The following is a 26,975-nucleotide window of genomic DNA, read 5'->3' on the forward strand; positions in this document are numbered from 1 at the left end:
GTGATTGAATGTGAAGGAGTTTTACTTTGGCATGCACAAATTGCACCGTACCATGGCGTTCGTCTTTAGTAACGCAGGCAGTTCAATCCCCGATCCTTTATTGCTTTAAGATGCGACAGCCTATTTGGAGACAGGCCTACAAGAATCTAATGGAATACTTACGTAGTTCATTTTGAAGGTAGCGCGAAAAACGAGGACTAAGAGTAGAAGAACGCAACATGAGCGCTTCTACTCTTAGTCTTCATTTTTCGCGCTACCTTCAAAATGAACCAGATTCAACTCGCCCAACTTTCAACCTTACTACTTACGTAGTTGGTGACAGCTATGACCCCAGACTAATTCTGTCGCTATATCCTTCACAATAAGTTTTCAGCACTTTTTCAACTTATCCTGTAGCTCCCTTTTGTGTGCCATATGCAAGTTGCTCCACCAACTGTGCACGTCGTGAAAACAAATGCCATACTATACTCACTCTGCAATCGTTCCATTTCTAACACAGTGGCTGCTCATCTCGCCAAAAAACTGTACTCCCAGCAGACCATACAGGGACATAAAGAACAGGAAGAACAACGTCACATTGTATATCTGCTGGCTTGATCGCCTGTGGGGAAAGAAGAAGTGAAACACTCGGTTAGCATAGTTTCGTGTGTAAAGCTAGCATGTGCAATTCTGATGCTTATGCTTTAACCTCTCAGTCTTACACTGGGCCCTTGTCCTATGACCTGGGCCCATGACGTGGCATTCAAGATAAAGTAAGTAAATAATGTGAGCGGTGCATGTTCATAGCATGGGATACACAGACTGGCGCACACTATAAATTTACTCAGAAATTCATTTTACAGCAGCCAAGCTTCATTTCAAGACCTCAAATCAAATCAGACTTTATTTTGTCAGCTTGTAAGAATCTATAGGCTAACCCCAGTGTGAGATGTAAGCAAGAGGCAATGATGCTCCTGTTCCCGCAGAATCGGCATGAAAATAAAATTCTTCACGGCAGTAGTTCTCTGATTTCTCAGTGCACCTAGGAGGTCATCCCATCACACACACCACAAAAAAAAAAAAGAAAAAAAAAAAAAGAGTGAAAGCTGTGTATATTTCAGTACAAAACAGGAAAACATTGAACACTAATGCAAAGCCTACATGTGTTTTTACGATATTACAGAACATGTGAATTGGATTTAGCCCCAGATGACAGCACTGGTTGGGAGTACAAATGACAGAAGCACATTCAAACAAAACTTTCCAAAATAAGTGTTTTTGTTTCACGATGCGCCTGAGAAGGCTGCCAATCATTAAAGGCTGGCAAGTGTTTTTCAGAAGAGCATGAAAAAAATAATTTCAAAGCCGATATTGTTTGGAAAGGTCATGATAACTTTAACAATGTGATTCCAGATATATCACCATACCATACTGAGGCACACAAACTCAGTCAGCTGGGTGCTTCTCTGAGTCAGGTACATTTCTCGTGTAAGCCAATATGCAGCCGTATATACTATATATTTATAAACACAGTCGTTCAATCTAGACAGCCTAGGCAGGTGAATGTGCAAGGTGATTCCTGAATGGTATGATAAGCAAGACCCACACGGTGGCAGATGACAGAATGCTCACAGCTACCTCTGGCATCTGTGCATGCCCCCAATGCTTAAAAATGAGATGTTGGTCTATAAACGCACATGATCTTCAACAGTTATTTTTGTGTAGCATTTGCGATCACAGAGTTATCTGCGCAGTTCAATAAAACTTCCCATCCACCTTTCCTTTCACTTAAGTCTGAATACTTCCCCATGTTGCAATGTGTCATACCGACAAAGATAGCTAGCAGGTTATAATCGCAAGATATTAAAACCAAGTCGCTTGTGCTGACAAACTGCATAACTGAAACTGTCACTTTCAATATGGCTCACATATTGTGGCTAAAAATTTATCAATATCTAATGCTCTGTTTTAAAATGTTTGATCCATTTTACTTTAGTGATCTTCGAGCGAGAATAATAATTACAATACAGCAGAACCTAGTTAATATGTTCCCGGTTCACACGATTACTCGTTTCATATGCTCAAAATCGCGGCCAGTAAAGCATCTCCCATAGAGTTACACTATTTTTCTCCCGATTAACATGTTACTGAATTTCACGATTTCCCGGTTACTACGGTTAAAATTTCGACACATTGTGATCATATAATATGTTTTGCAATCAACCGGACATGTGCTAACTAGCGCTCATGCCGTTGCGCTGTATCAAGAACTATGGACCATTAACTCGCCCAAGCATCCACTAGATTTGTTTGTGTCCCCTTCTAGTCCACGACCGTTGTGCTGTATCAAGAACTATGGACGACCAACTCGACCAAGCATCCACACGAAAAACTGATCATAGGTGCTCACCCGCCACAGTTCATTTCCTGCAGTGCCTAGGTGCAAAAGGGCGAAGCATCAAAGAAAGCCAACGAGTAAACATACGAGGCGCCCATTTCCACGGAAACCACTTCGTGAGGAGAAGCGTGATGCATTCTTTGTGCTGTCTTAGGGTCATAGGGGTGAATCATTTGATAACTACAACTATTCGCTTACATACGAGCGGGCCGTGTATGGGGGACGCACCATGAGCAAAAATGCAGCGACTGTCAGCCATTGCGATGGCTTCTGCACATCTCACTAGTGTGCAGAACAATTAAGGAAGCGATCCTGGTAGTCGCTGGCTCCTACGAATAGACTGTTTAACTAAATCTCTTCCACGTTTAGGACAATGCAGATGCGTACAGAATTCTGCAAGAGCTAAAAAGGAGCTGTGCATACTTGATGTCTACAAATGCTAATCTATGCTATTATGCAGTGAGTCTACTCTCAGTGCCTTTGTAACTCATTCAGCAGTTGCATTTTTCAAACTCAGGCAGTTTGGATCATACATTTTCCCAGATAATATGCTTTTTTTCCCATGGTTAAAAAAAAAAGCAAACTGTATGAACGAGGTTTTACTGTAAATATCTCGCTGCACATGGACAGGCATCTATGAAGGAGAGTTTGTGGCTTACTGTGCCTAGTGGGATTCCCCTGCACCAATGTAAACCGTATTTTTTTCTTTCTTACCACCAGAAAAAGGTGTGGGCAACACATGACCTCTTAACAAATGCACTGCAAAGAAATTTTAGATTTCTTTTTTTTTTTCAAAAGAAAAGCAAAAATTCACTCAGCACATGATTATGCTCACTTGAAAATTTGGTTGATTCGGGACTTTGGCATTGAGAACTTCAGGAAGACTCGAATAAATCTGATCATGATGAGGGGTCGGGGAGCTCGCAGGATGGACAGGTAGGAGAACTTGGGAACCACTTCCGTGATCTCGAAAACCTGCCAGATGCAGCAATGGTGAACATCAGTGTTAGTGTGCATACCAGGCATTTCATACACCTTTTGTTTGCTTTTCTGAGAACACATCAAGTTATAAAGCACCGCTATCAAATCTTTGCTACACTCTTCACGTTTAATATATATAGCAAGAAAAATTAAAATTATATTTTAAATATATGAATATGCTTTTAGTACTGCTTCAGTAATTTATAAGGGAATAGAAGACATGCAGATTACCTGAAGAATAACTGATATCCAAAGAAAAAACACCATTGTGGCGTCAAACTGGCACCACCGGTCTTTCAGGTAAGGTGACTCTCCCTGAAAAAAGAAAAGAAAGAAGAAAGAATTTGAACGTCGTTGAATTTAATAACAGGATCCCGAAGAAGCAAGGTGATGCAGTCAACTTATAGACCAACACCGATCTGTGACGTAAGCACGATGCGGTGGCGCTTCTATCGCCAGCGTGGTCCGACTGGGGGTGAAAAATAGGCTTAGCGCCCATAGGAATACATGGAAGCGAAATATTCCAAAGCAGTTTTCTAATTTCACGGGTCATCTGTGATGTCGTTATTCGGTACAGAGCAACCATGAACGCCCTGGAATAGATCGTGGAAGTGTGAAATCTCATTAACGAGGTGAAGTATTTTTAAAACACCGCGAAACGTATGCGGGTGCGAGTTGGGAGGGCAACCCATAGACATATATGTAAACACAACTTACCGCAACATTTTACTCTGTTCAGCAGCGTTGAACCCTTCTCATTTTTTGGTGAACGTCTTGTATCACGCCCCGACATCATGTTGCATGGCACACTACATTCTCTCGCAAGTACTGCCAGTCTGATGACTGGGATCGTTCACAGCACGATAAACTGACCGTGCACAGTTGCAGACAACCATATGCCCCACCGGCACTGTCGCTAGCAGAAGCTCCGGAGCTGGAGGCGGCCGCGGTGGGTATCGCCAGCTACGCTGTCGTCTGCTGCAATGCGCGACTCTCGTTCGGTTCGTATTGTCGTATGGCGTTTGATAACAGCTTTTTAAGTGTAAATTCTGTCTAGGACGTATCACTGGAGCGACAGTATTATCAAGCTTATTTACCCTATGCGGCAGCATATCAGACTGTAAGCAAAACTGCTCTATTCGCTACACCCAGCTTGCCTTTTGGCGGTGTCTGGATTCATAACATAGGTTATTCGGGGAGTTTTAAAAGTAGACTGGCTCCGTAATGATGCACCATACTTTGTCACACACTTCTTCAAAGCGCTTGTCAACGTTTAACGACCGGCCACCACTTCTGATGCTCTGCGAAATGAGAAAAATGTTCCGGTAAGTTGCGTTTACATGTATTTCTATGGGTTGCCCTCCCAACTCGCACTCCCATACGTTTCGCGGTATTTTAAAAATACTTCGCCTCGCTAATGAGATTTCATATTTTGATGACCTGTTCTAAGATTTTCATAGTTGCTTTGTACCGAATAAGGACATCACAGGTGCCCTGTGAAATGAGAAAACTGCTTTGGAATATTTCAATTCCATGTATTCCTATGGACGCTAACCCTATTTTTCACCCCCAGTCGGCTGCGGCGCAGCGAGCGCCCCCTTTGTTTGTAAACACGGTGTTGGTCTATACGTTAAAGGTAGGCAAAAGTAGGTGCCATTATAATTAATTTAATGTAGAAAGACTGATACAATCCAATCAGCTTTTCAGAGTGCATAGGTGCGTTCAAATTGATAACCTGCATACCTTTAAGGTTATGAAAACACTGTAAAAACTCTTTCTGTATGGTACATTTAGTGATGGTCAATAAACACAGCAGTAATTATAAAATTATGTCAATCAAATGCTTCAACTGCAGCCATAAACATAGACAATTATTTGTACAAGACGACATAATTGTAACTTGAAATGGTGGCAGAACAGGCTAGTTGGTAATTCATATATGGAAAAAACAGAGCAATCTTAAAGCGTGGTCAGTGAAGGATAAGACAGCGATGCTCTCCCACCCACTTTTCCTTTATATATTGTATCGCTCTGCAATAAAATAACCAGTGGACGTTAGCACTGTGTCATCCTATTTTTCACTGTCCATGTCTTACTGATATGTACTTTCCAGACATAATTGTAACAGGGTTATTAATAAAAACAAAGCAAATAAGTTAAAGCTAGTGTACAGGGTGTTCCGCATTTACCTGTCCAGATTGTAAAAAATTCTCCTGCAAAGACTACTTGTCTATTTGGACTCAAACACCAAAAAAAAATTGGGATGGTCTATGTTTTTCGATAAGTAAGTTAATGTCTGAATTTGCGTGCATTTTCCAGAATCTATGAAAAACTTCGGTTGTCTGTGGCAAAACTTTTTGTTGTGGCAAGTGGATAACCCAATTCAACAAGCTGCACCATCTGGCAAACTGTGACGCATGACCCTCTCCATTGATGACATTAGTTGCCTCGCAGTTGGCCAGATGATGCATCCCGTTGAATTAGCTGCTTCGCTTGTTTTAACAAAAAGTTCTGCCGCAGTTGACAGCAGTCATTCACCGATTCCAGAAAATGAAGCCAAGTTAAGATATTGTGAGGCAGAAGAACGCACCAGCAAATTCACCTTTTTACTTCAGGTAGGCCGAAGCAGCAGCTACCGACTAGCCACAGCTTAGCAACACTTCGTCTTCTTCGCACGACCCGAAGACCGATGATGATTACGCTGAGATGAAGGTCACTCACAGTGCTTACAACATTCCCCCTCTCGAACGAAAGCGACCATCCTGGTCGCAAATTAAATCTTAAGGTCGGCGGTTAAAGGGTTTCAAGCGCGACACGTGCACAATCTCGGTGCCGCGACACCGGCGATCGCGAACAGGCGATGCCGGTGTGATGAGATAGTTTACAGGGGAAGTTTGTTCCAGAACCGTGTACGGGCCAATAAAACGGCTCAGAAACTTTTCACACAGGCCGGGGATGCGAGTAGGTGTCCAGAGTAGCACTTCGTCTCCAGGGCGGAAAGACACTGAGCGATGAGTCGCATCATACGTGCTTTTCCTGGAAGCTTGAGTGGCTTCAGTTTGAAGGCGGGCACGATCACGGCAGTGGGCGATACGAGACACGAACTGTTCGTGGGAAGGCGCGGCAGAAGGAGTAGAAGCTGTGAAGAAAGATGCTTCGAGGGAGAAGGTAGGATGGCGGGCATAAACAAGAAAAAACGGAGAGTAGGTGGTGGTTCGTTGAACGGCAGTGTTGTAGGCGAAGGTTACAAAGGGGAGTAAAGAGTCCCAGTTGTTGTGCTGAGGGTGAATGTAGGTGGATAGCATATCAGAAAGGGTGCGATGAAAGCGTTCCGTGAGGCCATTGGTCTGAGGGTGGTAAGGAGATGTAGTTTTATGCACCGTGCCTGAAGCATGAAGCACTGCGGCGAGGACGGTGGAGAGGAACGACTTGCCACGATCGCTAAGGAGGAGGCGAGGGGCGCCGTGGCGAAGAAGTATGGTGTGGAGGAAGAAGTTGGCGATTTCGGAAGCGGAGCCGGAAGGAAGTGCTGCGGTTTCAGCGTATCGGGTGAGGTGGTCAACGGCAGTAACGACCCAGCGGTTGCCAGCTGGAGTCAAGGGCAGGGGTCCATACAAGTCGATTCCGACGACTTCGAAAGGTGTGGAAGGACATGGGAGAGGTTGCAAGAGACCGGCAGGAGGCGACGTAGACCGCTTGCGTCGTTGACAAGGGATGCAAGACGCTACGTATTTTAATACTGAGGTTGAAAGGCCAGGCCAGAAGAAACGACGTTTGATGCGGTCGTAGGTTTTGTGGTACCCAAGGTGACCTGCGGTGGGGTCGTCGTGAAAGGCTTGTAGAACTTGAGGACGCAGGGAAGAAGGAATTACGGGAACCCATGTGTGGCCCAGTGGGCTGTAGTTGTGCCAAAATAATGTGCCATCCTGTAACTTGAAATTTTTGAGCCGACGACGGAGACGGGCATTTGGAGGTCTAATAACACCGCTGAGACTATCAATCAGCTTTTGACAGTAAGGGTCAGCACTCTGGTGGTGAGCAAGATTGCAGGGTATATCTGGCATGGGAGCAATAGAGGCGGCGCTCAAAGACTGCATAACTGTAGGGTTTAAATGGCTTGACTCCGTTGGGACAGGAGAGGAATGCGAGGACATGGGTTGCGACGGCAAAGCAATAGGGCAACGAGAGAGAGCGTCGGCGTCCTTGTGCTTCTTGCCCGATTTGTAAGTGACAGTAAAGTCGTACTCTTGAAGGCGGAGGATCCACCGCCCGAGACGACCGGACAGATTTTTCAAAGTGGATAACCAGCATAGGGCGTGGTGGTCAGTGACGACTGTGAAGTGACGGCCGTACAGGTAAGGACGAAACTTCTGAACAGCCCAGACGACGGCGAGACATTCTTGTTCGGTAATAGTGTAGTTTTGTTCCGCAGAAGTCAGAGTTCGGCTCGCATAGGCAACAACATTTTCTGTAGAGGTGTTTTGGCGTTGCAGAAGGACAGCGCCAATGCCATGGCTACTGGCGTCGGTGTGCAAAATTGTCGGTGCTTTATCATCAAAATGGCAGAGGACGGGACCCGAAGTCAGAGCACGCTTCAGAGTTTCAAATGCTTCTTCGCAAGCAGGAGACCAGATGAAAGGCGTGTCGTTGTGAAGAAGCGCATGTAAAGGTGAGGCAATAGAGGCGAAATTGCGGATGAATCTGCGGAAGTATGATGCCAAGCCGAGGAAACTGCGGAGATCTTTGACCCGAGTTGGACGGGGAAAGTGCAGCGCAGCAGCGATTTTTTCAGGGTCAGGCTTAATTCCTTCGCTGCTTACGAGATGGCCAAGAACTTTAATGGATTTTGATGCAAAACGGCATTTCTTCGTGTTTAGCTGTAGGCCAGCGCTGGAAAGTGCTGTCAAAACTTCATCGAGACGAGTAAGGTGATCAGGAAATGACGAAGAAAAAATGACGATGTCATCTAAGTAACAGAGACATGTTTTCCATTTGAGGCCGCGGAGAACTGTGTCAATCATACGCTCGAATGTAGCAGGAGCGTTGCAGAGTCCAAAAGGCATTACATTGAATTCGTATAAACCGTCCGGTGTTGCAAAGGCGGTCTTCTCTTTATCATCTTCATTCATGGGGATCTGCCAGTAGCCTGATCTTAAGTCAAGGCTGGAGAAAAATTGGGCACCTTGCAAACAATCGAGGGCGTCGTCAATTCGAGGGAGGGGATACACATCCTTACGAGTTATTCTGTTTAGAGCACGGTAATCTACACAAAAACGAACCGAACCGTCTTTTTTTTGCACTAGCACAACAGGCGATGACCAGGAACTAGACGATGGGCGTATGATGTTGCGTGCAAGCATGTCAGCAACATTTTCCTGAATAACTTTGCGCTCGGTTGGGGAAACACGATAAGGCCGGCGTCTAACTATGCTTGATCCGTCGGTGAGTATGCGATGCGTTGCTGCAGCGGTTTGACCCAGTGTGCCGGAATTGACGTCGAACGAGTCTGCGTGCTTGTTCAATACAGCGAGCAATGCGTCTGTCTGGTCTGTTGTCAGGTCGGTGCTGATCGTGTGGCGAAGTGCTGCACTGAGCGAGGCAGGGGATGAATCAGAAGCTCACAGTGCTTACAATATTAAATAACCTGTGAAAAAAATGTAGATTATCACAAGTTACCTTATGGTGGGCATTTGAGCCTGAATAGCCCCATAGCTTTTTTTACAACCCGGAAAGATCAATTCAGAACACTCTGTACACTTCCTTTGCTAGAAACGTTTTCCACGTGTCTACCTTAAATCTGGCTTACCCTTGAAATAGCTGTGGTTGTAAGCTTTTAAAACTAACTCAGTCCAACTGGCTTGCAAGCTGGTGAATCATGCAAAGAAGGAATAGAGTAAATAAAAATAGAATAAAGTATGGTATTATATGATGTACCATTAGTGTGTTGTTACCGAGGTTTCAGCTATGGGATACTGATCAAGAGGAGCCATCCATTCATGTGCATGCATACTTCTAATCCTGTCTCTGATCAGCTGGAAATTAGAACTGCACTCTGCTTCAAGATTCAGTTAATGAAATTCAACAAGGTTGACGACTGGGCACGTCCTGTCCTTGTCCTGTCCTCTTTTTTCCTGTGTCTCGTCCTTTGGCTGGTTAAGTATGAATCAAGATTCAGTTCTATTTTGATGTTTGCACACGTTCCTTGAACCTAAGTGATCCAAACAGCAGACCAATCCAATGTTCATCCAATTCATCCATTCATACCAGTACTTTCTGAGTATGTATATGTTACACACATCCAAGCATGATGACATATGTATCCTACCAGGGACAGAAATCCCCAGAAGTGACCCAGACACATAGGTTGCTTCTCTGGCAATGATCACTTTACCTAGCTCTCACACGGGTCTGAATTTCACCTCTAAAGTCACGAGCCACTTGTTAAATAATGCACCAGAGGCGTTAGTGGCTAATGATTGATGAGCAATCTCTTGATTATTAAATTTTTGAACTGCAAGTTCATAACCAGAAGCTTGCAGTTGGGACCAGTAAACGCAACACAAAACCAATCAGTGCAGTGCTCTACTGGAAACTTAGAAATTTATAAGTCTTCCTTCTGGACCAATAGATCCTAGCATGAAACCGATTAGTGTCCCACTGAGATGACAGAAAACAAGAAGGCTTCCTTCTGGGAACAATAGATCCTATTACCGAACTAGGCACTTTCCTTACTGGAGCCATTTTGATCAGCAGTATATCATAAAGTTTTCCGCTGGTTCCAGATGAAACCCGTAAATTTATATCAACAAATTTTACCTGGGAATACAGGTATCAGTTTTTGTTGCAGTGAACATGTCCTGCTAACTTTTGTCGTCGACAGTACAGAGCTAAGCAGTGGTTTACTAAATAAATAGGCCCTCAACAAGCAAATAAAAGGGCATATTGACATTAATTATTCCTTATTGACAGCTCACTAACATTCCAAAAACAATAAATGGAGGCAATATATCAACAAGACGGCCTGGAAAAGCTTGTAATGGACCGAGAGTACAGGCATTAGATGAGCGGGGAAGTAAAGGCACACACCGTAATGAGTCCCCGGATGTGCATCTTGGCAATCATCTCCGCCGTGAACAGCAGAGTGGCAAAGATGTCCCAGCAGAAGGTGACGTACACAAGGGTCGGGTGCTTCTCAAACGTTCGTGTGGTGTTAAGGCTAACGGAAACCAAGGACAGAAGCGCACACATACGAAGTACTCGTCGCACCCATACCTGCACAGTGGAGACAGGTGACTGGTCAGCAGAAGCAAGCGAGCACGACTTTAAGTCCAATAAAAAATAGCAATAATAATATAGCAGCAGGCAGCATGGTGCAATGAGAATTTCTAAGCAATTGTATAGTGCAAATCAATGTGGCACATATAAACAAAATGAACAGAACAGCGCTGTACTGCACGTATGCATGCAAAAGCAATGTATATACTTTACTTTTGACTCTGAACACAGCAAACCATGCATTCCAAAATTATAAAAAATTAACAGCAAATATGCCAAAAATCCAGATTTTAATAGCAAATTATGCTATTAAACATAAGTTGATCGAAATACTATCAGTGTCACAGAGCTGAAATTGGTCAACTTCAATATTTCTTTCAGTTCGAAACATATTACGACAAACTAATAAAAACAATGCGTACTTGCCTTGTTAACCCACTCGATATCAGCATTTTCGTTAAGGCTTTCGTCAGGTCCATAATCTGCGAGGATTGGTTCTCCCCGGACGCTTTGCTTTCTGGCTAGCATTGTTCACGTATAGACTGGAAAAGTGAAATTACTGCTGTTAAACAGAAATGAATTCATAATTTCACACATGTACACAAAATAATATATATATATATATATATATATATATATATATATGTTGCCACATTCGAACGCATGATGGACAACCTACTCAGAGGGATCAAATGGCACACTTGCCTTTGTTACCTTGACGACGTTGTCATCTTTTCATATATATATATATATATATATGAGCCGTTACCTGGATATCAAGATCAAGTTCCCACATAAAGACAACTAAACCAGACCCATTCGTTCTTGAAAGTAATTTTCTTAAAATCACGGATTGAAATGTGCTGGAATCCGCGTCATGATGATTTGAGCCCTTCCCTGATATATATACGCAAACGGAAACAAGAAAATATACAAGATTTCCCCAGCACTTTTCCGGCTCTTCGAAAACCTAAACTTCTCATGTTTTATGTGAGAAACTACAAAGAAAACTCCGCGTGCTTACCCAACTTACCACCCATCGCCGGCACACGCACCGCGCAGCAAGTTTATTTTTTCGCCCGTTTACGTTTCACTCAGCGCCCACATCGCGGAGATATAGTATATACAAACCTTGAGCACCGTTTTCGGAACCGCGACCAGGCGCAGCATCTGGCACGGCTGCATGCGCGCACGTCTCGCCCCAATAACACGTCCCGACTGCCGAGTTGCGGCTTGCGCAGAGTCGTAAACCGCGAACGCGCTAAAAACCCGGCAAACGATCGTTTCGCCGCGCAAAACGAATTGAGGTATAGCTCCCGGCTCCACACGGCGCGACCGCCATCGATTTCATGGCTACCTGTCATCGCGCGCGATGGGATATGTTTGTTCAGCGCGCGAGGCGAAAAATAGGAGGCGATATATCGCGCGGGCGTATACAGCCACTCACCTTGGAGGTTCGTGGCAGTCCTATTAAGAAATGATCAGGATAGGTGAACAGAACGTCGACTCGCAGTCGCATTTTCCTCAGCCGGCCTGCTCATTCCACGCAGGGATGGATGCGGCGCTTCGTCGAGGAAGGAGCACCCAGAGCGGCGCAGGACGAGGAGGAAAAGCGCGGATGATGGGCGCGGTGGAAAGGACATGCGCAATTGGATCCTCCTCTCCTATTATCTCCCACTCTCTTTCCGTCTGTCGTTTTGTCTGTCAGTGGTTTTCGTGCCTTTTCGCATTTGCACAAATTGCTTTTTAAATATTTCGAAAATAATAAAATAAATAAATAAATGTATGGGTAGTTTTATAAAATTTATTATTTAGTATTCTAAAAATATTTAGTTGTTTTAAATGCAGCACATCACCAGCGCTCCCTAGAGACGGCTACATGGGGATTTTGGAAGTGTTTACCGAATTTTCCGCTGATAAATGCCGGCAAAGGGCTCGTGACCGAGGCAACCGGGATGTTTGAACGGTTCAAACGGCCTGTACTTGCTCTTATCTGATTTCAGTCGCCAGCTGGTATTTCGAATTTCGGCCGTGCGTTGGGCGTTTTATTAAGCATCTTTTTCTTTCCGAGACAACTGCACAGCCGTCAAAATAGACGCATTAGAGGCAGCGGCGCAGGTAAGCATATGCTCGGTGAACAATGTGCCCCGTTCTTGTCGCTCTTTACATAAGTTGCACTACGGTGCTTTTATGCATTTTCTGCCGTAATGTTCTTAACTTCTGTTTGTCTTGCCTACGCGGTTCATAGTTTACCCTCAGCTTTAGTTGCAGTAAGTTTTATGGCTCTTGCGGGTACTGCCGCCGGCCAACGTCGCTTGTTTACTTGGCTGTCATCTTGAAACTTGATGCGCAGGCGAGCGCTGCTCGGATGACGCCCATCGTGTACCGCGACGGCTGTGAGTCGTTCGGAGAAGACGAGGGGTGGTCGCGGGATCCATTTCCGTTCGCGCTGCGTGTGCTTACGGCGATGTTCGAGACCAGACAGACGCTTTCCTCCGAAGCTGACTCACTCTCGCTTGAGTTCCTCCTTGCTGTCTCAACGGCGCGTTTGTTTCAAGGATGAAATGCGAGCGCATTGAACTCGCTTAGCTTTAGGGCCAGGCGGTGTGTGCGCGCGACGATATGAATATGTTAGCCTGACTAAAAAGTCATGCAATGACGGTGCTAATCGCTGTGGTTTTTTCAGAGCCTCTTCACCCGCGTGAAGGCTCGCCAGAAGGCTACTAGCAAGATGCCGCCTTTGTCGCCACGCTCAGGGAAGCGCAAAATACAGGACTTGGCTACCTCGGAAGAAGCCTCCCACTCCAGTGAGAAATGTTTGTTTCCTTGTCTTGGGCGTGGCTGCGTGCATCGCTCGGTTACGATGCCAGCACATTTGTTTCCTCTGATTTGTTTTTCATTTCTGGATGCTTGTTGACAGTAAAAAACAAACTTAGTGATTGTTCATCGTAATCTAAAAGGGACTTACTTTCAAAAATTCGTTTGGAAACCTCTAAGTTCATTTAATTGTTTTGATTAATTTTAAGTTATTTTGCCCATTTTAATCAGAATTTTTTCCCTCTTTGTGCAGCGTGCAGAAACCTCCTCGCTGATCTTGCCTAGCTTGTTTAGTTTCCTTCTGTTGTGTATACATTGAATTATATGTTCAGCATGTTTTCCAGGATACTTGCTTCTTAGACAGTTGGCATGCATGCTTTTCCCATTTCCAGACGATAACACTATCTGCAAGAAGATCTGTGCAGAGGAGCTGAGCAGAGATTCGGCGAGTGATAAAGATAAGGAGAACGACGCACCTATGCCATCAGTTGACCAGAGTGAGTGCTAGTCACTTAATCAGATTTTCTGAAATATCTCAGCGAACTCGAAATGTGTTAGTTGCTGAAGTTTTTTCTACTATGGGAAACAAATAACCACACTGCAGGTCTTTTTTTGCTTTTATGAAAAGACTGCAAGGTGAACAACATGTGACATCATAAATTCACTCCGAGTGTGTCCCCTGATCCATAAACTGCAAGAGTGAAATGTAGGTATCAGGAGAAATTTATTGCAGTTGGAGCAAATATTTTATAGCCATGAAAAGGCAGGGAATGAGAGGGAGGAAAAATGCTCACTCGTACCCTTGGTGCCTACAGATAACTAGACTGGGCCACAAAACGATAAGTTGCAAAAGGTCAGTGGCTACAACAACACAATGTGCAATGTGCTCTTTGCTGTGTAGTCCTTTACTTTGTGGTCTTTTTGGCTTAAGCGCTACTTCCACTTCGAAGGAATGAGTTGCCAACTAGCCCAACACCGAGGTCTGCTGTGGCTTTTTGTTGTTGCATTGCCCTAAATACTTTTATGTAAGATTGTGACCTGATTACTAGGTCACATTAGCAACCAAAAACAGCTCCCAATGTTAACGTCCACCACTAACATCCAGTGTCCTTTTTTTTTTACCTTTGCTTTCATCTTCCTTTTGCGTGGTGTGGTTCAGGTACCTGCTGAAGTGATGCAGTTAAAGCAACTTTTTTCTTTAAAACTTTTTTTTCTCCTGTTATAAGGTGCGGAAATCAGGCTGCTATGGCTTGTAAAGCATGTGGATACTATATGGCATGAATATCTAGGTTTTGCTGAAAGTTGCACATTGTGTACTGCAGATCAGTACTAGTGCATGCCTTGCAGTGCTCATATGACGTGTGGTACCTATCTAATCATGCTGTAAAGAAAATTTCAATACTATTCTTATGGTAGACGTCTAGGAGGTCAGGTGGATGCTTAGTCATTTAGGCAGGGTAGCATGTTGCAAATGCAACAAATTTCAGTTGCTCAATGACCATTTTAAGCTTCAAATGTGTGTGCCAGATTCATGGTAGTAATTGGTTAACCTTGCACACAAATGTTAGTCAGGTCCTTTATTTTTGTTTTATAAGAAACTACTGTAGATGAAAATATCGAAGAGGTCTGGCTTCTCGAAGTTTACTGGTGACATAACTGATGAAATGAAGCGAGTATGTTTGTAACTAGTAATAGAGATGCCATTTTTGTTTTATGACATCCTTTCCATGAGGTAGCAGCAAATAAGGTTGCGTTGGGGCCTACTACCTCACCTTTTTTTCTTTTTTTTTTTCCTGCTTCAGTTTCAAGTAAATTAATAATATTCTTTTTTAACTTTTTGTTCTTGAAATGATTTTATTTCTTTACCTTAGTAGAGACCTATCATTTCATTTGTCCTTTTTTCAGCAACCATTTCATAACCTCTAATATAGAAGTACTTTTACCTTGATTGTACTTTCTGTTCCTGTGATGCTTCTTCATTGTGTGCAAATTTTAGTGCCACTGGATAAAAGCCACAAAGAAGCCTCCACTGTGGTGGGTCGAGCTGCAATGATAGGAGCTGTGCACAACAGCAGCAAAGATGACGAGTCTGCTGTGAAGCTCTCGGTGGCTGCAAGGGCGGCCCTCTTTGAGAATGCCATCTGTCAGTCTGGCGGCCGTGGCACTCTTCCCGTGAAGAGGCCAGTCACAAGACCACACCTAAAACAATCCTTTTCCTCATTCAACATGGGATTAGCATCCTCCACGAAGACTAATGGATTTCCCCGTAGTGCTGCTGCTAAGCTGTCCACGAGCTCTGCAGAGGAGACAAATTCAGGTTGGTCAATGCACGCACTGTCTGGTTTGGTTTGAGGCACAGGCGTGTCCTTAAAGTAGGTCATTTTAGTCTTTCCAAATGCAAAAATGTTGTAAAATTTCATTTATCGAATTCTATATTAAAAGAGCTTCACCGTTGCTGACATGCTTAAATGAAAGGGAGGATCCTATAATCCTAGCTTATAACTGCCAAAAAGATTTAGTGAGACAAATAAGCTCCGCCTTAGGGCATGACTCAACTTTGATGACTCCCGTCTGGGGCTTCCCTTGTGGATCTGCGGACATGCATTTTGCTATCGCTTAATACCAGTCCTCTAATTTGGGCCTTTGTTAACGACTGCTTGCTAATGAGTATGTGCAACCTGAAATCTTGCTGAACACTGATGCACTAGTGCACCTAATTCGCATTTGGCCTAACAACGCTAAATTGTCCGTCATTTGTTTTTTACTGTGTGGTGACATTTTCATTGCAAAAAAACTTGTGAAAGAGAGCTGGTTCTCAGATGCATACATTTGGCAGATTTTTGTTCCCTGCTGTCTACATTGGTGTTTGGTAGACACCCCACTTCTGCCCAACCTACCTGAGAAGCTTTCTCTCTGTATCTGCATAACTGCATATAACTGGAGGAGTCGAATTTGACCTGCACTGGCTGTTACCCAGAAATATTTCTCTGTGGTACAAATCTTTTTTTTTTTCTCAATGTGCTATGATGTAAAAGTATGTGCAGCTGTTTATTTCAAGAATTCATTTCACAGAAATCAAGGTAAATGAAGCTAAACACTCAAAAGTAACAAGCGAGCTACATGCACCTATTTCTTTCACAGTCCCTTCTGCTTGCTTTTATGATAGCAAATTTTGTGTATGGGTGTATGAGTTTCTTGCGTGCAGTAAGATTCTCATTCGCTCGGGGAAGGAAGTGTGACGCTTTGATGAAAATCCATCTGGTCTGGCATGTTGATGTGATAAAGCAAAAAAGCAGTTACTGAACAAAAGGAATAAACAAAGACATTTGAGACTCGTACGAGCTTCTTGTTCATACTTAGCAGGGCAGAGATGTTTGAAGGACAGGAGGTACATTAAGGATAATTCACATGGTGGAAAAAACAAGGACGTCATCAGTGCACCCACAGGCTACCACGTTGATTGGAATAACACTTCCATCTTGTCTAAAGAAAAGGACCAATTGGAGCATCTTCTGCTCTAATTCCTGTTTGTCCAGAGCACACGAAAAACTTGGTTAAAGCAAGAGTGAAGCCCCATGATTAGTCCTACAAAATCCCGCCCCTCAGTCACCAACGGCAGTCAGACCTGTGACGGAGCGGGGATGGGTGCTAAGAATCTCTGGCTCCACTGGACAAGCCGCCATTGGAAACGGACCCTGGCAACTTTTAACGCTAGAACACTAGCTAGTGAAGCTAGTTTAGCAGGGCTGTTAGAGGAACTAGAGGGTTTGAAATGGGATGTCCATAGGGCTTAGTGAGGTTAAGAGGCCAAATGAGGCATATACTTTACTGAAGGATGGGCATGTGCTGTGTTATCGAGATTTACCGGAGAAGCAAGAACTAGGGGTAGGTTTCCTTGTCAATAATTGTATAGCTGGTAATATAGATGAATTCTATAGCATTAATGAGAGGGTGGCAGGCCTCATAATTAAGCTTAATAAACGGCATAAACTGAAGGTTGTACAGGCCTACACACCTACATGTAGATATGATGACCAGGCAGTCGAAAACTTCTATGAAGATGTTGACTTGGCAATGCGGAAAGGAAAGGCTCGGTATACTGCACTAATGGGCGACTTCAATGCCAAGGTAGGGAAAGAGCAACCAGGAGATCAGGCAGTGGGTGACTATGGCATTGGTTCTAGGAATAGCAGGGGGGAGTTGCTAGTTGAGTTTGCAGAGCGAAATAACTTAAGAATCATGAATACCTTCTTCAACAAACGGAATAACTGGAAGTGGACATGGAAAAGCCCTAACGGGGAGACTAAAAATGAAATTGACTTCATAATGTGTTCTAACTCCTCCATTGTGCAGGACGTAGAGGTAATCTGGAAGGTGCGATGCAGTGACCACGGGATGGTAAGGTCTCGAATTAGTCTAAATCTGAAAAGGGAACGAAACAGATTAGTAAGAAAGAAGTTCATTAACGAATTTGCGGTGAGGGGGGAGAGCAGAAGAGTTCAGGAACTCTCTACAGAATAGGTATTTAGCTCTAATCAAGGGTGACGACATCAGCCTAGAAGCAATGAACAATAATTAGAGATATCATTACCGAGTGCTCTGTAGCAGTAGGCGGTAGGATAGTTAGAGAGGATACTGGTAAGCTGTCTGAGACGAAGGATTTGATTAAGAAACTTCAAAATATGAAAGTTTCCGATCCAGCAGACCAGATAGAATTGGCAGATATATCAAAGCTAATCAATAAGTGCAAAGTGGCCGATATAAGGAAGTATAACATGGAGAAAATTGAGCATGCTGTAAAGAATGGGGGAATCCTTAAAGTGATGAAGAAATTGGGCATAGGCAAAAATCAGATGTATGCGCTAAGAGACAAGGCGGGCAATGTCATCACGAATATGGACAAGATAGTCAAAGTAGCAGAGGAGTTCTATACTGATCTAGAGCAGCCAACAGTCATGACAATGAGATTGGCGGTAGGGAAGAACAGTCTGACGTTCCACCAGTGACGAAGGACGAGGTAAAGAAAGCAATAGAAACCACGAAAAGGGGGAAAGTAGCTGGAGAGGATGAGATAAGTATAGATTTGTTGAAGGACGGGGGAATACCGTGCTGGAAAAACTGTCCACCCTGTATACGCAATGTCTGGCGTAATCGATGATACCGGAACCATGGAAGAACGCAAACATTATCCTAATTCATAAGAAAGGGGACGCTAAGGACTTGAAAAATTACCGACCAATTAGCTTACTGTCTGTTACATATAAAGTATTTACTAAGCTAATCGCTAATGAAATCAGAGCAACTTTAGACTGCAACCAAGCAAAAGATCAAGCAGGCTTTCGGAAAGGATACTCTACTAACGATCATATCCATACCATCAACCGGTGATAGAAAAATGCTCGGAATATAACTAGCCCTTATACATAGCATTCATTGATTACGCCCCGCCGGTGTGGCGCAGTGGTTAGGGCACTCGACTACTGTGCCCAAGGACATGTAGTGTGAAGAGAGGATAACCGATGGTCGCTTAGGGCAACAAACTGTAGTTCAAGGGAAGGAAAGCGTCGCAGGGGCGGCAGAAAATTGGGTGGGCGGATGAGATTAAGGAGTTCGCAGGGGTCAAGTGGATGCAGTTCGCACAGGACCGGGTTAATTGGAGGAATATGGCAGAGGCTTTTGCCTTGCAGTGGGTATAGTTAGGCTAAGGATGATGAAGCCCCATGCCGAGCATTTACACCGCATCATTAAACCATGTTATCGGAATACTGTAATTATGCTACCTGTCCTCTCCTGCCCATTGTGGACAAAAATGTTGTGAACGTTTTTAAACATCATTTTTTTTTTTTTTTTGGCTAATCAGGGACTGCTTCTTCATTAAAACGGCAAACATTTCACATGAACAAAGTTTTAGATTGTAAAGGAAGAAAAGAGTCCAGTAGACTACAGAAGGGCCCAGAAGGCTGTGCATTGTGCCATCGACATGGGGATGACAGCAGTCAAACTACTGCTAATGTGGAAGTTGGGTCACAACTCTTTCATAATACTTTTGTATGGTTTCGCAAGCTACAGTGACTTGTTATGGTTGTAAACACTGTCACTGTTGCTTTAGGAAGTAAAAAAAAAAAATGCAGTTGTGTAATTATTATTCTTTGATAAGACGATAGCATCAGGTATATTAACTTAGTTAATGCACACCAGTGATAATTTAAATTGTTCATTCTAATTTTCTGTCATTTCAAATGATTTTCTACATGTCTGTGGGCTCTTGCTTTTACGCTGACCTTCGCACAGATGAAGGCAATGACATTCAAAGCATAATGCAACAGGCTGACAGTTTAATACACAGGATATTAGGCTGTGGCAATGCTGTAAGTCTGCTAACGCAATGGTCAGCAAAGCTGGTCTGTTCGCATCATATCATCTTCATATCCTGCTTGTAACCATATAGCATTTTATTTGTTTTTTAGGCAGAACATTACCACTTAAGTTAAACTAGAAAAGCAGGAGGTCTCTGTTAAGTTTGGGCCATTGAGCTCCTGCCTAATCGTCAAGCTTTGCCAATTTGTGCTTTACCACTAAGATAGGAGGGTGATATTGAAATGCAGCCTCCTAAGACCACTGGGTCTCACGTTGGACATGCTGTGCCCCCTAGGCAATGCAGGTCCACTCATACAGCTTAAATGAAGCCGGGCTTTATTTCTGTTTGGTGGTCATTCTTATAATCTTGCAGTCTAATGTATGCTAATTAGTATGTGTCGGATAACAGAGGAATAAATTAAGATTCATGGCAAAGTGCATACACGTGAATGAGCATCTGTAAAGGGAGCTGGCAAATGAGAATCATTAACACTTCCATATTGAAACTTGTCTCTTCAGTCTAAGCAGCGTCAGCAACAGCTGGTGAGCGGACGATGGCAGTGTCATCTATCATCTACCAAGATAAACTAAATCAAACTAATGGTTTAGCCACATTAGACCTCTAATATTGTTTTATTTATTGTGGGCTGTCATGGAGTGTGTGATGTCACGCTCTGCACTAGCCTATCACGATTTTGTGTGGCACCACTGCATGTTCAGTGCTAGGTTTCCACTCCAGTGAAGCTTCTGTGCTACTGTGTGAAGGAATTGCTAAGCCATGCAACAGCACTTAGTGTCAGACTGCACTATGCATAGTAGTAGAATAATCTGCAGAGAAATACCTCAGAAGGTGCGACCATGGGGCCCAATCCAGTGATCCCATTTGACATCTAGTAGTGCCTGTAAATTTTCTTGCATCAGAGTGCAACTTGCGTGAGGTAGTCACTTAGTTGTCCGCATACATTAAGAATACTGACCTCTTTTCAGTTAAAGCGATGTTTCAGAAAATGAATTCAGCTCATGTTCGTTGGTCTGCTCGGGCTAAAACCAAAAGAATTCGACACTTATATTATAGGCAGTGTCTTGCAACTTTCACCAAAAACAGGCCTTCACTGCAGCAGTTAAGTTTCTCTCCAAATAGCGATCAGATTCTATTTTAATGAGTACAGTGAATGCAAACTTCCTCACACAGGGGATACTTGGTCATTGCTCAGTTAGGGGCAGAACTTGCTTAACTAATTTTTTAAGGGTAGTTGGACGGCAAGCTTATCAGCTGCAATAGAATCTTGGCTTAAACTTTAAATAGAATCTAAGGTCAGCCTTTTGCTGCAACATAATTTCTCCATCATTCATTAACTGGTCAGCCATGTTCTATGCGATGTCGTCCATTTTTCTATGACACATTAGAACAATTACATTGGCAAAATTATATTTGGCTGTAGCACAAATTCATAAAATGGGTTGGGTATATTTGCAGGTCTCGAACTCTGTATGTAGTAGTGGGCTGGCGTTTCTTGACGCGTCATTCTGTGTGATGGTGTTAAGGCTGCATCATTCCATTCTGTTTGCTGTCTTTCCTTTTGCTCTTAGCAGCGGTAACTCCACCGCCCTCTGGAAGCAAAGGCAAAGGAGCTACTAGGCCTGGCACACCAAAGAAGCCGGAGTTACCTGCCCTTGCAATTATTAAGGAACCTGTTTGCGAAACCCCTGTTTCAAGCTCAGGTAAGACCTCATCCATTTAATAATGCATTCTATGCACTTGCTTCTAAATGGAGCCTGTTTGGGCGGCTGAAATGTGGCACTTTCATTGCACCTAAAATCTAGTTACGATGTGGGAACTTAATGTCTTGTAGTTATAAGTAGGAAGCTAGGTGCCAAGGAAAGGAGAATTTGCATGAAGCTTTGAAGTATCGAAACTTACTTTGTAATTACTTGAAATAGGAAGAATTGCAGCAGCATGGGATGTCATGAAGTGCTTTCCAGCCGTTGAATATAAGTTCAAATGTGTACGTTACATTTATGCTTCAAAATTGGCCAACTGCTGTTCATGTTTCTGATATGACAAAGCAGGTGTGATGTTTATCCAGATGACCTTTTACTGTGTTCTGGATGGCTGCTTTGAACATTCAGAGTGCATAACTGATGAGCACGTTGTGCATATAAAACTACTGTGTGTCTGTGTACAGTTTACAGAACACTGAGAGATTAGTTTCCAACTAAGTCTTGTTCCATAAATGCTTTACTGTGTGTGTACGTTATCTAACCTCATTTCTGTGGTAATGAAGGTGCATGTCTGGTAGCTTTCTGCTGCAAAAGTAATGCAGGATAATTGCTTGAATATTCTTACGTCAGCAGTTCTCTATGGGCTGGGGTTGACTGTTTGGGTAGCTCGTGCAAGTGATGCATTTTTTACTTTTCCTTTAATTTCAAAGGATTTTGACTTGTAGTGGCTAGTGTAGTTATAATACGTCATTGTTTGAGTTTTACTTTAGATTATGTGCTTTATTTCAGTCTAGGATATGTTTATCCTGGGTCTCGTTGGCTCACTGTGCTTGGAGATGTCACTGACGTTTGAAGAGATTGCTGCAAAGTCCACAGTGAATTTTTTTTTGCTTGTCTGCGACGGCTATAAGGGATGACAAATTATGAATGGCAACACTTTTGTCAAGGACAAAACGGTCAACTGAATTTCTACAGCAATGCTAGAAAAAAAAAAGAAAAAAAATCTAGCGAGCTAGGCATACCCGAAAATGTAAACTCAGCAATAGGCCAGAACAATCAACTGGACTTCAAGACTCAGTTTTAAAGACTATAAGTCCAGCCCACATTCGAATTATATCCAATTCCAGCAAGCATCAACATGATTGGAATCTTGCTGCGTGCAATGCCCCGTTCAGCTTTGCTAGTACAAATAGCTCTATTCTAAGACATACATACAAGCAAAAAGAGCATTAAATTAGTTACCATTAAATGACATAGTGACACCAGCATCCACGATCGGCCCGCTATATCCAGGGTTCTGCCCCATAACCTTCACAGTGTATGCAGAACCCTTTTTTTAAGAAGGGAGGAAAAAAAAACACAGCGCAAAATTCTCTTTCGCTATATACCTTTCACGCTCCCCCATTGCACCTTGCTGTCTTTCCACAAAGGTCAGCCAATTGGTAGAGTTTTTTCAGTGTCTTTCCCTTCGGTGATCCTTTGAAGCTGCCCTGATAAGTTTCCACTGTTGTCCACAAATATCCCATGTCGGTGAGCTGTGCCCTGTAGAGCACGGCTAGGCCCAAAGCTCCCGCATATTTGATTTTGCAGCAATCCACACTGAACCCCATGTCATACGTGGTCCAGCCAGGCCCACTACCCCAAAACGCCCTTTTTGCAGTGAAAGATACCGCTAATCTGGCAGTGAAGTTGTGCTAAAGTTAATCCACTGCTGGTGTCCATGGCCCAATGTCCAAGTTCTTCACAAAGTCAGTGACGACCTTGTAGACTCTTCTTTCGTTAGTCACCCTGATATGCCTGTCATTTCAAGAACTTCTGTTGAGGCCATGCACCTCGTGTCGCGTGAATGCTTTTGTGCCAACTGGTGTCTTTTTACTACTCAGGGAACCACGGCGACTGACGCAGACACTTGGACACTCTGTCCAATATGATTCCACATGCATAAACGACATTTTACAATAATATTATAATATTTATCTGAGCAAAGAAAAGGAAATTTAATTTGATGTTTGGAAATTTTTCCTGATCGAAATTGAACATCACACCAATGCCACACAAGGGGGTTACTCCGAGCTAGCCACACTTTGCCATGAAGTAGCTGGATAAAGTTCAATTGTTGAAATGCTTTAGGAGACTCACGTTAGTTGATGCACTTAAGGAATTGAGGCGAAGGTTTGTAGAAGAGGAGTGCAGATGTATAATTAAATGAATATCTCAAAAGCTCCCCTCCATCTGCCACTGTAGCTTGGGGTTTAAGGTGCCCAACTACTGAACTGAATTACCCTGGTTTGAACCCAACCGCCAGTAGCTGCATTTCGATTGAAGCAAAACTGAGAAACGTCTGTGTGCATTGTGATGTCAGTGCGCGTCAAAGGCTCCCAGATGGTCAAGGGGACTGAGTAGCCATCCACTACAGCACACTTTGGGATGGTAAACTCTATAAACTAAACCAAACCAAAGCTCCCGTCCCAAATTAATAAATACTTTGCTGTGGCATTGAGAAAGGCAGCAGAACAATTTAAAACTTCATTTTTCTGTACGGTAGTCTTGTTTTCTCAATGGTTGATGGCATTTGTAAACTCTGACATCGGGGACATGATATAGTTTGTGTAGAGATTCTATAGACACGACTGCCATGCAGCTGAGGGGATGTGCGGGGGCAGTATTGAGCATGATATCAACAGAGATGCACAGGTTTTGTTGGAACTACAATTGAGAGCACTAAGGTAGTTTTAAGAATTACAGTCCAGCCCACTTATAACGAACTTGATCGTCACGCGGCATTTGTTCGTTGTATCCAAAGTTCGTAGTAAGTGGACCACCTATAATACGGACAAAAAGAGCAAGCGAGACGAAAGTTAACTTTATTTTTGAAAAAAGTCCATGATGCATGTCTGCTTCTTCAAACTGATCGCATCACTGCCGTTTCTAATTTTTCCAGCGCGGTCATATGTTCATCGCCAAGGCCTCTGCTGCACACGAGTTCCTTAAGCGACGCGATCTAACCGATCGCAGTTGAAGCGTTCACAGCAACCGGCGCTAGAGCAGCATCCTCGTCATCGTCCTCGTCGGTCTCTGGGCAGTCAGGAAGGGCTCGCACTTCACGCACAATAGCTTCGTCAGTGCATGGCTCCGCAATGTCGGCGTCGTCATCAGCAGAAACGAAATCGTCCCAGGCAACGTCAGGTCCGGCCAGCTGCGTGTCAACGACGCGTTGCCACAAGTCCTCGTGTGACCGGCCTTCCGGTGGGTGATCTATGGCGTCCTCGGTGCCTGGACCCATAAAACCCGCCTTGCGGAAGCAATTTGCTATGCACTCCGCGGTGAGTTCCATCCACGCCGCTTTCAACATCTCCACGGCGGCAAGCAAGCTGATGCAAACTGGCATGGCAGCATCAATCGCGATCAATAAGCGTTAGATGACGCGCCGCCGGTAGCACACCTTGAACATATGAATGATGCCCATATCCAGCGGCTGAATTTTGCAGGTTGCATTGGGAAGCAAGAAGAGCACTGTCACCGCACTCAAGGAAGGCTGCACACGGTGTGCCGCACAGTTATCCAGCACGAGCAGGACCTTCCTGTTTTTTCGCGCCATGTCGCAGTCGAACTCGACAAGCCACTCTGCAAATAAGTCACGACTCATCCAGGCTTTTCTATTGTTCCTGTAGCGTACGAGCACGTAGCTTCCAAAGCATCGCGGCTTCCGTGACTTGCCAATGACAAAAGGCAGCCGCCGGTCACTGCCGTCCATATTGACACACAGAAGAACGGTTATGCGCAACTTGCTGTTCTTGCCTCCTGCGCACTTGTCGCCTTTCAAGGCATGCGTTTTAGATGGCAACACCTGAGAAAACAACGCAATCTCGTTGGCATTGTAAATGTCCCGTGGAGCATAGCTCGTGATTGTTGGGAGGTTGTCGGAAAGCCACGCATTGACGTCCTCGTTGTTAACAGACGCGGCATCGCCGACGACCGCCTTGAAAACAATTCCATGGCGAGCCTTAAACCGGTGGAGCCATCCATTGCCTGGGCTGAAATCGGGAACGTCCAAAAGGAAGGTGAAGTCTTTAGCCTTGGAGAGCATCAGCGGTCCACTGATCAGAACGTTGCGAGACCGGGCGTCAGCGAACCACTTCAGCAGTGCGTCCTCAACGTCCGCGTAGGTCTCCTTTTGAAGGCGCTTTCTAGTCTGGTCGGCATTTACGGTAGCACCAAGAATCTTTTCCTTGCCCTTAGCAATGGTTGAAATGGTTGATTTCAACAGTCCGTACTTCTTGACCAGTTCGCAGTTTTTGCACCTTGAGCAAGTTCATTAACAATGGCCATCTTCGTTGCGATGTCGACAGCTTTCCTTTTAGCACCTGAAGAGGTCGGTGTACAGTCCTCCATCGCACCAGGCGCAAGCCAAGCCCTTGGGCTCGTGCGTTGAGGCATCCTTCAACTCCCCGATCTGGGAAAGGCACGGATGCGGCAACGATGTCAACGCAGTGCCGTCGCACAGAAAGAATAGACGGCGCAATGCCCTCAGCGCGGGGTGGCAACGGAGCAACAAATGGAGAACCGGTTTGAGCCGGTAGAGCAGGCGCCTGACTTTCCGGATTGGCCGACGCAGATCACGTGAATGCATCACAGCGACGCGGGCGGCGCCACTTTCTCTTTCGTCACCGCGCGCGCTTTTTTGTTTTCATTTTTCAACGCGCGCTTTTTCTTTTTTTACTTTATTTTACCCGCAAAGGAGCGCCGGGGGCGCTTTGTGCGCTCTGTGTTCGCATCGTGTCAGGGGAACACAAAGTGCGCGAAATTCGCTTGCCGCGGGTTCGCAGTCGAGCGAAACCGCGCCAAACACCGTCGGCTCGGTCAACTACGGGGGCCCGACAGCTTCACGTTCGCTCTAACCGAGTGTTGAGGCCACAACAGTTCGTTCTATGTGAGACACTGTGCCATTGCCCCAATATATATTTTGACGGTAGCACTGCCCTCGTTCGTACTAAGCGAGCGTTTGTTATATCTGTGGCTGTTATAAGTGGGCTGGACTGTAAACTGAATAAATCTCGTTAGACCCATTACAGGCAACATCGGCTGTTTTCACCTGTAACAGTGCTGTCTATGGCAGCACCGCTACTAGAAAAGCGGCAAAAACAGTGAGCGTTTTCTTTAAATTGTCTTAAGAGGATAAAGCAAAATAAACAATAAAAATATCTAATTTATTGAAAGAGAAAAGCATGCTATGTTAAGTGTATATGAACAAAAATAACGGTCTGCATGACTCTATCACACTGTCATAATCATGAAACGTAGTATTGACTCGGTGTCTATCAACGCGAAAGTATTTATGCCACCAACACACACAGACACTTTGTTTTTTTTTAAGATGTTCCAGGCATATACCATGTTAGGCACAATGAGAGGACACAGCATGACACTACCATTCACTCGGAGCTGA

At 44.2% G+C, this 26,975-nt stretch overlaps 2 protein-coding genes across 7 annotated transcripts in view; one reads left to right on the plus strand and one right to left on the minus strand.

Moving 5' to 3' along the window:
• Positions 1 to 12,268, minus strand: part of na (sodium leak channel non-selective protein na) — a 60,309-nt gene extending 48,041 nt beyond the window's left edge. The window contains exons 1-6 of the mRNA XM_084595476.1: positions 12,081 to 12,268; positions 11,060 to 11,175; positions 10,445 to 10,630; positions 3,590 to 3,673; positions 3,213 to 3,352; positions 473 to 601 (exon numbers count right to left, since the gene is read on the minus strand). Of these exons, the coding sequence (XP_084451602.1) occupies positions 473 to 601; positions 3,213 to 3,352; positions 3,590 to 3,673; positions 10,445 to 10,630; positions 11,060 to 11,161 (641 nt within the window). The 5' untranslated portion in view covers positions 11,162 to 11,175; positions 12,081 to 12,268. The remainder of the gene's footprint in view (positions 1 to 472; positions 602 to 3,212; positions 3,353 to 3,589; positions 3,674 to 10,444; positions 10,631 to 11,059; positions 11,176 to 12,080) is intronic.
• A 259-nt stretch (positions 12,269 to 12,527) lies between these two features.
• Positions 12,528 to 26,975, plus strand: part of LOC146200305 (anillin-like) — a 63,361-nt gene continuing 48,913 nt past the window's right edge. Inside the window, exons 1-5 of one of the 6 annotated variants that reach the window (XM_084595481.1) lie at positions 12,528 to 12,751; positions 13,320 to 13,440; positions 13,843 to 13,947; positions 15,447 to 15,767; positions 21,398 to 21,529. In XM_084595481.1, coding sequence (XP_084451607.1) covers positions 13,365 to 13,440; positions 13,843 to 13,947; positions 15,447 to 15,767; positions 21,398 to 21,529 — 634 coding nt within the window. In that variant the 5' untranslated portion in view covers positions 12,528 to 12,751; positions 13,320 to 13,364. Of the gene's footprint in view, positions 12,752 to 12,795; positions 12,904 to 13,088; positions 13,264 to 13,319; positions 13,441 to 13,842; positions 13,948 to 15,446; positions 15,768 to 21,397; positions 21,530 to 26,975 lie in introns of those variants that run through there. The other 5 variants (XM_084595483.1, XM_084595480.1, XM_084595478.1 and 2 more) reach the window with 5 other exon arrangements.

The sequence above is a fragment of the Amblyomma maculatum genome, chromosome 2 (genome assembly GCF_055883805.1).
Source record: "Amblyomma maculatum isolate TAMU_Amacu chromosome 2, ASM5588380v1, whole genome shotgun sequence".
NCBI classification, from domain to species: domain Eukaryota; kingdom Metazoa; phylum Arthropoda; class Arachnida; order Ixodida; family Ixodidae; genus Amblyomma; species Amblyomma maculatum.